The sequence below is a fragment of the Tamandua tetradactyla genome, chromosome 20 (genome assembly GCF_023851605.1).
Source record: "Tamandua tetradactyla isolate mTamTet1 chromosome 20, mTamTet1.pri, whole genome shotgun sequence".
Taxonomy (NCBI): domain Eukaryota; kingdom Metazoa; phylum Chordata; class Mammalia; order Pilosa; family Myrmecophagidae; genus Tamandua; species Tamandua tetradactyla.
The window spans coordinates 55,099,942-55,114,542 of record NC_135346.1 but is presented as its reverse complement, the minus strand read 5'-3'; the positions used below and the strand labels follow the sequence as shown (position 1 = coordinate 55,114,542).

The 14,601-nt window shown below is 41.8% G+C and overlaps 1 protein-coding gene and 1 long non-coding RNA gene across 4 annotated transcripts in view; one reads left to right on the top strand and one right to left on the bottom strand.

Moving 5' to 3' along the window:
• The window catches only part of LOC143664130 (uncharacterized), a 23,732-nt gene extending 20,765 nt beyond the window's left edge, over nt 1-2,967 (bottom strand). The window contains exons 1-2 of the long non-coding RNA XR_013166331.1: nt 2,697-2,967; nt 2,065-2,214 (exon numbers count right to left, since the gene is read on the bottom strand). This is a non-coding gene — a long non-coding RNA (uncharacterized LOC143664130). The remainder of the gene's footprint in view (nt 1-2,064; nt 2,215-2,696) is intronic.
• On the top strand, nt 2,815-14,601 carry BOD1 (biorientation of chromosomes in cell division 1). Of its 3 annotated transcripts, none has more exons than XM_077137671.1 (4): nt 2,815-3,344; nt 7,136-7,260; nt 12,500-12,740; nt 13,826-14,601. In XM_077137671.1, exons 1-3 carry the CDS (start codon nt 3,105-3,107, stop codon nt 12,693-12,695), a joined length of 561 nt encoding a protein of 186 aa, XP_076993786.1. In that variant the 5' UTR covers nt 2,815-3,104; the 3' UTR covers nt 12,696-12,740; nt 13,826-14,601. The 3 variants fall into 3 exon arrangements, with proteins under 3 accessions (XP_076993786.1, XP_076993785.1, XP_076993787.1); XM_077137670.1 differs by having other exon boundaries at nt 12,500-12,744; XM_077137672.1 differs by having other exon boundaries at nt 2,826-3,344; nt 12,500-12,696.

The following is a 14,601-nucleotide window of genomic DNA, read 5'->3' as shown; positions in this document are numbered from 1 at the left end:
GAGTGTTCACTTGTTTGTAAAAGTGACTGACCCCTCTGAATATTGATTTATACCCTGATACCTGGTCCAGCACAGTATCAAAAGCCTTAAAAGTTCTTATCTGTACCTAGAAGAGCTCACTTCCCATTCACGCATTCATTATTTTTTTCGTCCATCAGATGTTTACCAAGAACCTGTATATATCAGGCACTGTTTTAGATGCTGGGAACACAATGACAGATGCAGCAGACAGTCCCTGCTTTCACGAAATTAAGAGGCTAGTTGGGGGAGACAGGTTAATAAAATAATCTCCCAAACTAAATGTAAATTTGTAGCTATAATATGTTACGAAACTCTACTAAGGACCACGAATTATGATAAATGGATTGCCAAGACTGCACTAAATCCTCTCCATATTCCTGAAGAAATGGAGACTTGGAAAGGTGACACAACTTTCCCAAGGTCATAGGTCCTACCACCTACAGAATAGCGGAGCTGGGATTCTAATCCAGCACCAGCGAATGCAAAAAAGGCCCATGCACTTGGCTACTTGTCCATATCTTCCCTTGGCAACCAATGGATCTCATTTCTTTTTCAGTTTCTTCCCTTTCTCCTTCAGTGTCTGGATTTGGGCTTGTGGAGTTTCCACTTTCATGCAGTCTTTGACATAAAATATTCCAGTACCTAATATGTGCAATTCACTGGACTCCAGAAACTCAACACAGACACGTTTTAACACCGAGAATAATTTGTTACCTAAAGGATACCTGCAAACAAGATTACTACCTGGCTCAATTTTTAAAAAAATATTCGGTGCAGGTTTCTAAAGGTTTTGGATGATTAATACAGCAATGGCGCCTCCTGGTGCCTACTATGGTGTATAACATGTCTGCTGACCTTGGGGAGGAGTGCATTTTGGATGTAGTGGCAGTCTCCTTCCTTAAGGTTTGGATAAATAGTAAGCCTTCCCCAGTCTTGACTACCTTTGCTCCTTCTCACTACCCATACCCATCCCATTTACATCAATTCCAAAGGCAAGATCATGGGTATAGCGTTGCAGTACCTTTTCACAGTTCAAAGTTCCAGCAATCAGGACACAAGATCCTCCTTGATTGCCAGTGAGATTCCCAGAGGGTACACCCTCTGCTGTCAATCTCCAGGATCACTTGGGATCTCCTACTCTTTAGACCATGACAGATTAATTCATCATCTCCAACTAAAACGCTTTTTTCCGAAAACTGTGGCTACAAATGACCCCACCCACATATCATCTCACTGTATTTCATACCTGTAGGAAACAGGAGCTTATGCATTCATTCAGTCAACCAATGTGTTTTGAGCCCCTTCTCTGAGCTAGTCTTGTGCTAAGGCTGAGGAACCAGAGGTGAACAACTTGTGGTTCCTGCACTCCAGACAACCAATGAGCTTAGAAATTATTCACTTTTAATTACAGTAAGTGCTACAAGTATGACATTCTGAGATTCTGTGTCAGGGAGACAAGACCAGATCAGGTTTGAAGTCAGGAAAGTTTTCCCTTGAGAAAAGAGTGTGGTGTGCCCCAAAGAGGAGAAGAGGCTGGTCAGGATGTGCATAACAGTGAACCTGGGAAATGGGTGGCCCAAACTGGGCTTCTCCTGGGACTAAAGATGAGTGTGGGGTCACCAAGTAAGAATAGATCTCAGATAACCTCAAGGATGGTAAAGGTATCGCTGGAGAATGCTTGCCATTAACTTAGTCATTGAGTAAGGTTGAACTGATGTTAAAAAAATGAGTTGAAAATAATACTGGAGTATTTATTTTAAAGATTAAAATCTGATGAACAGTAAATGTTGGAGTGGAGAGCATCTCAGAGCTCTGCCTATTCTGCATCTTCCCAGGAGCCAAGGATATATAGAATTATTATTTACATCCCCTCCATTGCTTATGTATGAAGAAGAAATCAGAACAGCAAATATAGTTGCCAGGGTTGTGGGCAAATAGACCTCATACCGGGCAAAAGCATGAAAGGGAGAGACGACAGATGTGGCAGTCATGGGGTTCCGATGGCAAATTGTGGTGATCAAAACTCAGAATATAAAGCCTTACCTATTGTAGGGTATCAGCTGGCTCTCAGCATATAGTATTCCTTAGGTTAAACATGGAAGATATAGATCCAGGAAACTTGGGTTCAAATCCCATTCTTCTATCCCTGGTATGAGATCAGGGTCAAACTTGCTTGTGCTTCCATTTCTGTAACTGTAAAATACGCACAATAACAAGTATCCACTTCTTAGCATCACGCCTGGTACATTCCAATTACTCAATATTGATTTATTATTAGTAGTATTATTGACATTATCTAACATCTGTGGGAAAATTCACCCACACGTAAGAGAAAGAGACAAAGGAAAATTTTATTTTCTTTGTCATACTTATCTGATACTTTCCGATTTTCTAAAAGGAATATGCATTGCTTTCAAAATCAGGAGGGGAAAAAAAAATCCACCTTTTTAATATTAGAAATTTGACTGGTACACTGAGTCCCCGGATCATATTGTTCAAAGGGGGCGGGAGCGCGTGCTAAAAATACAAATTCCTAGGCCCGGACCCAGAAATACTGAATCAGAATCTCTAAAGATGAACCTGGTAATCTATCTGTTAACAAGCTCCGCGGATGAGTCTTATAATCAGACAACGGTGAAATAAACCAGCTTAGTGGGAGCGCAGCAGTGATTTACCTAGGGAGCCAACCCTTGCGGCAGCAATCACGAGGGCCTGAGCCTACAATTCCCAGACTGCCCCGCAAACTCTCGACGACTGCGTCCGGAGCTTGCCGGGAGTTGTAGTTTGCACAGGGCAAGTCCCTGCCTAGAAGAAAGCCAGGGACGGCTGCCCCAAACCTCCCGTCCCAGAATGCAAAGGTCAACGGTGACGCAATCTGGAGCGCGCCAGGTATTGAGCGAGGTGTTTCTACCCCTGGCCTGTCGGTGCCTCTGCCGTTTCACTTGCCTAGTTGGGGTCCACCTTCTTTTCTGGCTCCCCCGCCACCGCCACCGCCACCGCCATCTCTGCCCGACCCAGGCCCTCCAGTCCTGAGAAGAAGCAGCCTTATTCGGTGGTCTCCTTCGCAGGCTCGGGGCGCAGCCATGGCAGACGGCGGCGGCGGCGGCGGGGGAACGGGCCCGGTGGGCGGCGGCGGAGCCGGCCAGGCCTCGGCTGGGGCTGCGACCGGCGCGACCGGGGCCGGCGGGAGCGGCGGCCCCATCAACCCGGCCTCGCTGCCCCCCGGCGATCCGCAGCTCATCGCCCTCATTGTGGAGCAGCTCAAGAGCCGGGGCCTGTTTGACAGCTTCCGCCGGGACTGCCTGGCCGACGTGGATACCAAGGTAGCCCCTGGGCCGAGGGAAGCCGGGCCGGGCGTGAGGTCGCCTGGGTTGCCTCTTGGCTCTTCCAAAGCCGAGAGCAAGACAAAGATACTTTTAAAATCCCCGCTGTGCGATATTAGGCCACTTGGGGCAGTCTACAGAGAGCTTTCCGAGTCGTGCACACTTGGGATAGACTCTCCGCCCCTTCTCTTAGGAGCTGTGTGATTTTAGTCCATTCTTTTCTCTCTCAGCTTTGTGGGGGATTCAGTACCTATGTTAGAGCCCAGACTCCTTTTAAATGGGCTCTTTTGTAAGAGCCTCGACAACAAATCTCAATCCGTTAAGAACAGTAGAGAAAGCCGGGTCGCTAAGAATGTTTTAGCATTTCCGCCCATTCTGTATTCATGTTTTGAATGTTTAGTCGTCTGCGTATCACAGCTGTCCATATGTTCCTCTAGCTCAGTGACTTGCAAACTTTACTATACAATTGGATTAAAGTACGTTGTAGAACCAGCACCCTTAATTTGTACCCCATCTTTGATTAAAGATGGTACTTATACTTACTGTAGAACTTAATATGCCACAGGCCAAGCCCCCAGTAGAATGCGTTTTCACTTTACCTACTTGCCAGGGTTTGTTGGGATTCAATGAACTAATATGTGTTAAGTATATATAGTCATTGCTGGAATGTTCGTTTTCTCCCTTTTCAAAAGCTTCTCTAACAAGATGGAGGACTTTTGTGTTGTAGGTTTAGGAGGCTCTGTTACTGGTTCCTCTAGGGAAGTAGTTTTACCTCTCTGAGCCTGTTTTGGAAATCTTGCTGTCTGCCGCTCAGCAAGATTTAACTCAGCATTTATTGACCTATAACGTGCCAGCCTATGTCGATACAGGAAAGTAAGTCCCTGACCCTGTCCTCAAAGTTCATGTTCCATGATAGAAAACTGACAGGTAAACCGGATTGTATGTAATAAGTGCTATATACTCCTCCAAAATTAAAAATCCAAGTAGAAGTGTTGTCACAGAAACAAGATAATTTTCTTTATTTGAGAGTCCCAGATATTGTATTGACTGTCAGAGCTTTTTCTTTCCTCAGAAGGACCGTGGGTGTTCTCCCATCACAAGTCTGTATGGGTATTCTGATGCTTCACTAGGTTTTGTGTGGTTTAATCAGTTTAGTAGTACATGTGATATAAGGGAACATTGAGGCCTGTTGGTGGGGAGGGAGGTGGCTGGAAGGCAACCAGTAATACCTACTTAGATATAATTAATTAGTTACCAGGTGGTTTTAATTCTTGAAGAGGGTATTTTCAGGTATATCTTACCTGAGACCTTTGATGCTTTAACTCAGTGGTCCTCAAAATGTAGTCCCTGGATCATCACCATCAGCTGAGAACTTTTTAGGCGCCAACCAGGCTGCTGAAGTATTTAGAGGGAAGTATGTTAATGTCTGTAATTTACTTTGCAATGCATCCCCAAAACAAGTAAATAAATGGAATAAACTTAGGGGTGAATAGGGAGAATTGGATGGATAGGTATATGATAAACAGTTCAAGTGTTAACAGTAGGTACATAAGATGCTTCCTTTGTATGAAATGAAGGATTTATTCTATATTATCAGGGTGTCTTAAGGTTCATTAGTGATATTTGCTATTCTTTTTCAGTAAACAGTTTCTATCATCTCAAACCGGATGAGTTGTTTTGAGTAGTAGAAAGTTTACTGTCAGGATTCATAGTTGCAAGGACAAAACTCTTAGTTCTAACTCTTTTAAGCAAAGGGGGATCTTGACTCATGGAATCCAAGAAAGAATTGAGTGAATGAACTGCAGCAGAAGGGTAGCAAGTACATGTGGAACCAGAGTCTCCACTAGGGTTCTCTCTCATCTCTGTTCTTATGTCTGTTTTCCTGTTATGGCAGAGCAGAGTCATTCATTTGGTTACTTATCTTTCTTGGTTATGACCTACAACTTCTCTTTAATCAAGAAAGAGACTCTTCAGCTCCAGTTCTAAAAATCCTAGGGAATGTTTGTGCTGTCTCAGCCTGGGTCAGGAGATCAGGGTCATGAGATATGGCAGCTACTACCTATACCCTCAAGAAGAGTAGTAGACAGTTACTAGGAAAAAGGAGTTGCTAGACAGATAGTACAGACATACCTTAGAGATATTGTGGATTTCATTTTGGAATACCACGATAAAGCAAATCATGCAATAAAAGTGAGTCACAAGAAGTTTTTGGCTTTCCAGTGCATATATGTTACATTTACCCTATGTGTAGTCTATTAAGTGTGCAATAGCATTATATCTAAAAAAAAATGTACCTATCAATGTATACACAGAGTGCACACATGCTACTGGAAAAAATGATGCTGACAGACTTGCTCAATGCAGGACTGCCATAACCCTTCAATTTGTGGGGAAAAAAAATTAAAACACATGTACATACAATATCTGTGAAGTCATACAATGAGAGAAAATGGATCTCTGTGAATTTAGCCTGTCACCTTAGTCCCAGCCTTCCTCTTTCCAGGTTTAGTGGAAAATCCTTGTTGGTGAGTCAGCTCTTTTGGCCTTTTAGAAGGGTCTACACATGGCTTTGAGGCCCACTGATCCCTTGGATTTCACTTGCCTGACTGTTAGCAACCCTTTGCCACAATAGTGCTGCCTAACAAACCAGAAACTCCTAGTTTTATAAATAAGTGTTTGTTGTCATGCCAGTAGGGTTGCACGTCAACTAAAGTTCAAATGATCTAGATAAGCTTCAGCTGGGTGGCTAGCTGACTGGGCTTGGTAGTTTAAGTCAGCTGCACATGTGCACATTTTAGGTCCCAGGCCAAAGGGGTGGTGGCTTTCCAGGACATGCCCTCACAGAGGATCACCAGAGCCAAGCCAGATAGCACGAGCACATTTAAGGCCTTTGTCATTAACATTCCATTGGCCAGAGCAGATCCCATTGCCAAGCACATTTTGGGGGGTGAGGTGGTGGTGAGTTTATTCTCCCACAGTGGAAGGTAGTCAAATGCTGAACTGCAATCTACGCCCCTAACACCTGGTTTGAAGAAGAGCCGGAAGGTCTTGGAGGCTTGGAACAAGCATTCCTGTGTTCACTGAGTTACTTTCTAATTCTTTTCTTCTGATGCTAGTTGAGTCTGGAACATGTGAGACCAGTAAGAGAAGGCTCTCATTCTTATGTCTTGCTTCCCCATAGCCCTTTCACAGTGCACAGGCTGTGACTTAAGTCTGTCTTCCTGAGTTGTGCTGATTTTGGGTGGCCCTTCATTTTGTGCAGAGGACTATCTTAAGACTTTCATTGCTCATAGCACCCCTATGAGTTAAGCAGGGTGAGAATTCAGTTTTACAGTTGGAAATAACTGAGACTTGGAGGTTGGGTGACTTGGAAGTTAGACAGCTGGTGAGCCCTGGAAACGGGGCTAGAACCCAGTTCCTTTGATTTGGTAAACAGCCTAGGTCTAATCTTGACTTTGCCGCATCTTACTGTGTTATTATTATTTGCATTATTTACTCTCTTAATCCTAAATTTCTCATCTCTAAAATGGGGGGTGGAGGAAGATGAGAGCCTCCCTCATAGAGGTGTTTGGAAAGCAAGTGGGACAATGTAAGTAGAGCATTTGGTACTGTGCCCACCGCAGAGTAGGCACTCCTGGCGGCTGGGAGCATTCTCGCCCCCACCCCCTCACTGTATGGGGATCAGCGTGGTCACTTGGAAGTACACATTGACTTCTGCATGACTGATTTCTGATACTTTGATGCATTTCACTTCTGACTTTGCCCTTTTTTTTTTTTTTTAACTATTTCAGCCAGCTTACCAAAACCTGAGGCAGAAGGTGGATAATTTTGTGTCAACACATCTGGACAAGCAGGAATGGAATCCTACAATGAACAAAAACCAACTGCGAAATGGGCTGAGGCAGAGTGTGGTTCAGTAAGTAAGCAGAATATAAGATGGGAAAATAGTAATTATAAGTTTGACACACCAGAAGGCTGATCTGAGTCACTATATTGTCAAGGTTGAGGGTGTGTTATATCAAAGATCATACAGGAGTTGTAGATGTCTGTTTATGTATTAGAATTAAGGGTGAAATTAGAAAAGCACTCAGCTGAAATTCTTGTTTGTTCATCCAGTCTTCCTAGGCCTCTTCAGGCACTGCTCTAGTGGGGTATCCAAAGATATTCTAAATTGCGCGACAGTTTCCCTGCTTTTTGAAGTTTTTAGTCTGGTCATAACATATGTGTGATTGTTATATTGTGTCCTGGCCCTCAGGAGCCTGTCCGGACAAAAAACCAAAGAAAACACCAGACATAGCCTGAGACATGAATTTTATTGGGGGACTTTGTACGGGAGAAGAAATCAAGCAGCTCTGCAGGCAGCTATCTGGAGATTGAAAGTAGCGCCCTGCATGGATTAAAGGGGAATGCAGGGTTTTTATAGACACCATCTTGTACATGCCAAGATGGTGCATGTACATGTTGTCAACAGAGTTCTTAATGTTTGTCTCTCTGGGTAGAGTTAACCCTGGGAAAAGACAGTGAAGGCACAGAGCTAAGAGAACACTTGCAAGAAGAAACATTATAAACAGCAGTAAACACAGAACATGCAGACTATAGATTAGCATCCTACATAGAAAGAGTGCTTTTTTTAATTAATATAATTATTACTATTATTACTATTATTATCTTTTTTTTTGCATGTATTGACTATCTGTACATTCTCTCCTCCTTAGGGAAGCTAGCTAAACTTGTATAACTGCCTTAGGTCATGTAGGCTTCTGTATGTTTGAGCTTCACAGAGTTCTAGGGAAATGCCTGGGCCCTGGGCTACCAACTAACTAAAATTTCAGTGTTTAGATATCTTCTCACAAGTAAATGTGAGTTACATAAATTCTTAAGTCTATCTTGGCTGTCTCTAAAATGTAATGACAGTTTTCAGGATTCAATTATCATCCTTCACAATGACACAGTGAACCTAGTTCAGCTCATCTGAGGGATTTATCTTTGCTAAATGTATCCCTGAGTACAAAAGTGGAGAGGGGTCAGGCATTCTTGTGTCCTAAGAAAATATAAGCTGCTTCTTCTGATCTGATTTAATCTTTTTTTTTTCCTCTTAATACTTAGGACTTATATTTAGCCTTCTTGATCCCCTAAACTCTGCTGAAACATGTAAAAGCTTATGAAGCCTGCCTCTTTAATGGCGATGAGGGCCTGTAATTCTGTATAACTTAATGTTATGCCCAGATACATCCCAGAGTATGTTAAGCAGATAATCAAAAAGTATTGGCAAAGTCCCTTGAGAGACAGGAGAAAAAATATGGAACTATTCAACTTTACCACCAGGGAAACCCCTGATACTGTCTCAAACATTACAGACTTCCCACATCAATAAGCCAAGCCCTTGATCTTGAGGCTTGCTCTTGTGAAGCTTATTTATGTACAGAGAAGCTTAGCCTACCCATAGTTATGTTTAAGTCCCTTGCAGAGGATCTCTTTTGTTGCTTGGATGTGGCCTCTCTAAGCCCAACTCTGTAAATAAAATCATTACCCTCCCTCCTATGTGGAACATGACATCTGAGGGTAAAAGTCTCCCTAGCAACATGGGATATGACTCCCAGTGATGAGCCTGGCCCTAGCACTATGGGATCAACAATGCTTTCCTGACCAAAAGGGGAAAAAGAAGTATAACAAATAAGGTATCAGTAGCTGAGAGAGTTCAAATAGAGTCAGGAGGCTACTCTTAATGCATACTGCAACTAGACACTGCTACCTATCATGGTTTGCCAAACCACAACCAAAACCATTCCTGCCAACCCTAAACACTTAGGGCTTTATCTCAGGTTCTACAAAGGTTCCATGTACTATGATTACTTTCCAGAAACCTGTAGCCTCCAGATGGGTACCTAGGTCAGTTAAGTCCTGAAACCCGGAGGGGCCAGCCTCTCTAAGAACATCAACTGGTTCCATCCCCCATCCCATATTACTGACAGCCCCTTCCAATAGGAACAGGTTAGAATGGGCATAGCCAAAATACCCCTGAAATTTGGGAAAAAGATCAAAGGAGAAAGTGGAGTTCTAATGGAGAAGATTGGATTTATCAAATGAGTATTACTACTGAGCCATTATATTGATATTTCTTTCAGTCTCTAGTATCTTGGAGCAACTAGAAGTAAAAACCTAAAATTATGAAATTGTAACCCATATCAAACTCTGAAATCTGTTCTACAACTAATTGTTCCAGTGTGCTCTAAAATTTAGTGCTTTTTTGTAGGTATGTTATTTTTCACAATTAAAAAAAAAATTTATGAAGCCTGCCTTTTTAAAAATAGAGACGTCAGGCAAATTATACTGAGTGGGAAAAAAACAACAGCAAAAGAATACATGGCACCTGATGCCATTTATCTAACATTTGTGAAATAACAGTTTTAGGGATGGAAAGCAGATCAGTGTACGAGGGGTTAGGAGTGCCTAAAAGGAATGGCACGAGCTAGTCTTGTGGTGGTGGCATAGTTAAATATCTTGTAGCAGAGGTTACTTGGAACTCTTTATTTGATAAAATTGCATAGAACTGTCCACACACACACTGGTGAAATCTGAATACTGTGCGTTGTACTAATGTCATTTTCCTGGCTTTGGTATGGTAGTATAGTTAATGCAAGATGCTAACATTTGGAGTGATTAAGTGAAGGGTGCACAGACTTCCCTATATATTTCTTTACCTTCCTGTGAATCTATAATTATTTCAAAATTAAAAGTTTTTAAAAATAGATAAGGATTTTACTAACAGCCTAGGGCATTCATTGTGGCTTATGGCTGCTGACATCCAGACCTTTTTAAACAACGAAAGCTAAAATTTGTAAGAGATCTCCAAGTGTTAGGGAAAAAGCATGTTATCAAAAAATGCCAAGTGCCTTGTCATTCAGGAAGCAGGACCCTGTACCTTCCTGTTCCCCTAGGGAGTAGACCTGTGGTGCAGGATATTTCAGATAGAAAGGGACAGTGGTTGCACTTAGGGAGCAACTATTACATGTCCGCCATTGGTCTTTATATGTGTTATTGCTAATCCTCAACCAAACCTGTTTTATAACTGAGGTAACAGGTAAGACAAGCTTCTGTTTTACCTTGGTTTCTAAAGATTTGCCCAGCATATCAAAAGGATAAATCAGAACACTATTTTCAGATATTTGGAAAGGTGCCGTTACTGCTACAATTCCTGTCAACATTGCAGTTAATTTCCATAATGAGATTGATGGCGTCTGTCCTGGAGGGGTGTGGCACTTCTTTTTATACACTTTTAATATGAAATATAATTGAGAAATGTTCACAAAACAGAAGTGCAGAGTAACACGTAATTAGTGAACAGACTGTGTACTCACCACCCAGGCTGAGAAATAGAGCATTATCTGCTTCCCTCTTTCCAGGACAGACCTTCCTTCTTTCGGAGGTTTGACATATTCCCCTGATTTTGATGGAGTCTTTTCCTTGCTTACTTTCATAGTTTTACTACCCATATACATTTTTTTATTTGATCTGGAATGCATTTAAATACCCTGAAAGCATGAGTTTGGACTTAATGTTTCTCTCTGATTCTTGCTAGTGCTCTGAGTTTGAGGCAACTTCTAATGAATATTGAAAGGAAGATTTGCCTCTTGATCCCAGAGTACTCTCACCAGATGAGACACTGCAGGCACTCAGAGCTTTGGCCTGCCAGCCTGGCCATTCTAGCCCAGATGTTATAGGCCAGTTCCCCAGTGGGCAGGGCTTAACTTAAATCAAGCTATATGTTCAAACAGAATTACAACAAAAGTCTTTTAACTACATAATATTTGTTTATTTCATGTCTCATTGTAGATACCTGACAAGATTCCACATTTCCCTAAAACATTTTTAAAATCCCCAGAAAGTGAGCTACACTCTCTTCATTCTTAGTTCTGCCTGTTCAGGCTTTGACTTCTGATGAAGACCCCTGTGAGTCTGACTTAGGATGTGGTACAGTATGGTAGGCTTCCTGAAGTATCCACGGCCCAGTGCTGACCTCACCTCGCTCCCGTTCTTCATCTCTCAGGGCAGACCACATCTAATGCATGTTCTGCCTGAAGTCAGGCCCCTAAATGCGCTAATGGCTATGTGTTTACATCTAGTCTTCCTGTTAATAATCTATTAGTTACCACTGAATCCAGGAACACTTTACCCACTGATCAGCCTTCCCAGTTTGGGGCCTGTTTCTCATCTTACTTGTCACTTGTCATCATTTACTGCAGAATCTATTTTTACCCAGCCAACAACTTGGATGGCCTAAGAACTCTCGAGTCTATAGGAAAATGAATAAAACCTGTCCACATGCTTGTGATGATATTTGAATATTTAAATTATTTAAGAATAACACTTCAGTTATCAGTTTGAGCTTGCATGGGTCATTTTCTAAATTCTTCATATGGGATTTGTTTCCTGTCAAGTGAGATAGTCTTCCTCGCTATCCTGCCCCAAGTGTTTGAATACAAACATTTATAAATTTTGACGTATTTCAAAAAGCATGGAGGAGTAAGAGAGCTTATTTTAGCTCCTTTAGGAGCTTAGCACCAATATGTCTCTTGTCTGTGTACTTGCTTCCAAGTTTTCTATTATGTTACAGGTAAATCACACACAGCTGAGTGCCATGTGGAATCACTGGTGACATTGTAAGCACTCCCAGATGTGACTGATTTGTGTTGTACAAGATTTGAGTTTTATTAGCCAGGTTGCTGTTAGGGGCTTCTTTTGCTCTGACTGTTCAGAGAATAAATGTTGACAGAAATGGAGTTACATCTCAGGCTTTCTGGCTTTGATGGGACAATTAAGATTTTCAGCTCTATATGTGTCATTAGTTTCTTTCCTGCTTTGTTGTCACTTGTTCTTTGTCTGGGGCCAGCCGTGTTTGGTCCCTTCATACAAAGTTGAGATGGCAGCACACTAGATTGTGATTTAGGAAATAGGTTTTAAATTGCTCCTGGAAAGTAAAAATAAAATGTCTTGAACTGTGTCTGGTAAGTGAATTGTGCTTTGAAAGAATTCTCTAGAAGAGCTATAGTTTTAACCAGGTAGACGTTTACTGGGCTCTCACATGGTAGTGGTTGGGGCTAAAAACCAGTCTCAAAGGAACTGAGTAACTGAATGAATCTGTTTGTCTCCTCAAGGTCAGGGATGTTGGAAGCTGGAGTAGACAGAATTATTTCTCAGGTGGTGGATCCAAAACTGAACCACATCTTCAGGCCACAGATAGAACGAGCAATTCATGAGTTCCTGGCTGCCCAGAAGAAAGAAGCTATGCCAGCACCCCCTCCAGAGCCCGACAGCCAGGACCCTTCTGCTCCTTCCCAGGATGCATCCTAAGGTTCAGTATCTTGTCTTTCATCCAGGAGCACGCATCCTTGGCTTGTAGGTATATAATGTGGATAGAAAGGGTGTCAGCTGTTTCTGGGGTCCATATTTTTTATTTGTTTAAGAAAGTACTGGGCGGGCCATGGTGGCTCAGCAGGTAAGAGTGCTTGCCTGCCATGCCCCAGGACCCGGGTTCGATTCCCGGTGCCTGCCCATGTAAAAAAATAAAAAATAAAGAAAAAGAAAGTACTGCAGATGACGTTCCCCTACTGTTGTAAGAACTTTTTTTTTGCTGAGAACTAATTAATAGCATTTTCCTATGTCAGCGAGGGTATGATTTTCTATGCCACCAGAGCTAAACATTTAAACTATGAATAGATACTTCATTAGAACCCAACTGGGAGGATTGCTGTGCGCAAGGGAAATTCAAATGAAAATCTTGTTTTTCTGAAATTGCATAAATGAGTCTCTCCTTTAGACATGACCTAAGTTGGGTTTGCTATTTTAATATAAAATCAGCAGTGCATTCGAAAGGGACATCCTCACTGAGATTCAACATTTGCCTTAAGCCATGCTTGGATCTTCTTGTATTTAGCAGGAGCTTCAGTTAATCAGTACCAATTATCATGGGATTCTTCTGTTATGAGTACTCCCTTTTTTATTAAATTTACTTTTTTTAAAAAAATAAGCTGTATATGCTCAAAAGGATTTTTTTTGCAGGGTTTGTGAGCAATTAGTAAAAATGAACAGTAGGCAGTGGACTCTTACTTGGCCATTGTAGGAAAGTATCATGGTGTGCCTTGTCCCCTCATTCTACCATTGGTGTTTTCTTTTTAATATGCTTTAAGATGTCTATTAATCTTAAAATATTAAATAAATGAAGTGAGTTAGCTGGGGTGGAGGGGGCATTTTGAACAACAGCTAATAAACAGTGCAGGAGTGATGGACTTGTCTGGGGCTCCCACTTTGAGAGGTATTGCCTTTTTGTGCCTGTGTGAGAAAACCTGAGTCCATCATGGAGTGTGAGCCATCCATTTCAGATCTTTCTAGTTTAATTGTAAATTTCTTTAAGAATATAAAATTATGTGATTATAGTCTCTTACTCCAGAATAGCATTTTAATATGTTCTCTTTTCTTTTCAGAATCTGCTTGACATCAGTCGAAACTTCCATTTCATTAATGGTGAAAAACGGATTCAGTTCCATTAGAGAACCACTGCAGTGCAGTAGCCAAAGTCTGCACTGACTTCAAAATTTCAGCGTTGACTCTGGGGCAGTGGCCAGATTGACCAGGGAACAGGTTTGGCAGTAGGAGAGTGGGCCCCCTGCATTGTGCTGCCATCTGGCCAGCCTGTCGCAGGAGATGACACTCAGTGGACACTACAAAGATATTAAAAAAAACACTACAGCAGTCTGAGGTTTTCCTGAAACAAACCTTTTATACTTGAACTTGGAGACTGTATATGGATTTTAGAATCTGCGCCCTAGAATAAACAAAAGCTGTGTCAAGGAGCATAAGCAGTCCAGATGCAAGATGTAATTTCAAAGAAATGACCATAAAGGTTAGCTGGGAGTATGTATTTGGCAGAGTATTTGATATTGCCTCTCAAAATTGCAAGCTAGAATGTACAAACCATTAGCCTCAAATAGCTTTAAACTTGTTGTGACCTTGTACATTGATCTTTTAGCCAGTTTCCTTTCAGCTATAAGAGGTGAGAACCCACGGGACCTTTGAATGAATGTGGAAACTCAGACTAAGTATAGGGAAAAATATTTGCAAGATTTCTGTCCAGGATTACTTCCTGTTCTGCAGGGCTAGTGAGTGTTGGTGTATTTGTTTTATTCTCATTTTTGTGTTGTTGTTGTTGTTGTTTTTTAAGAAAAGTTAATTATCAATAAATGGCTTAATTTTTTTTTAA

Coding starts and splice junctions, on each gene's coding strand:
- BOD1 (XM_077137671.1), top strand. CDS start 3,105: ATGGCAGACGGCGGCGGCGGCGGCGGGGGAACGGGCCCGGTGGGCGGC. Junction 3,345..7,135: donor TGGCCGACGTGGATACCAAG/GTAGCCCCTGGG, acceptor TAACTATTTCAG/CCAGCTTACCAAAACCTGAG. Junction 7,261..12,499: donor CTGAGGCAGAGTGTGGTTCA/GTAAGTAAGCAG, acceptor TGTCTCCTCAAG/GTCAGGGATGTTGGAAGCTG.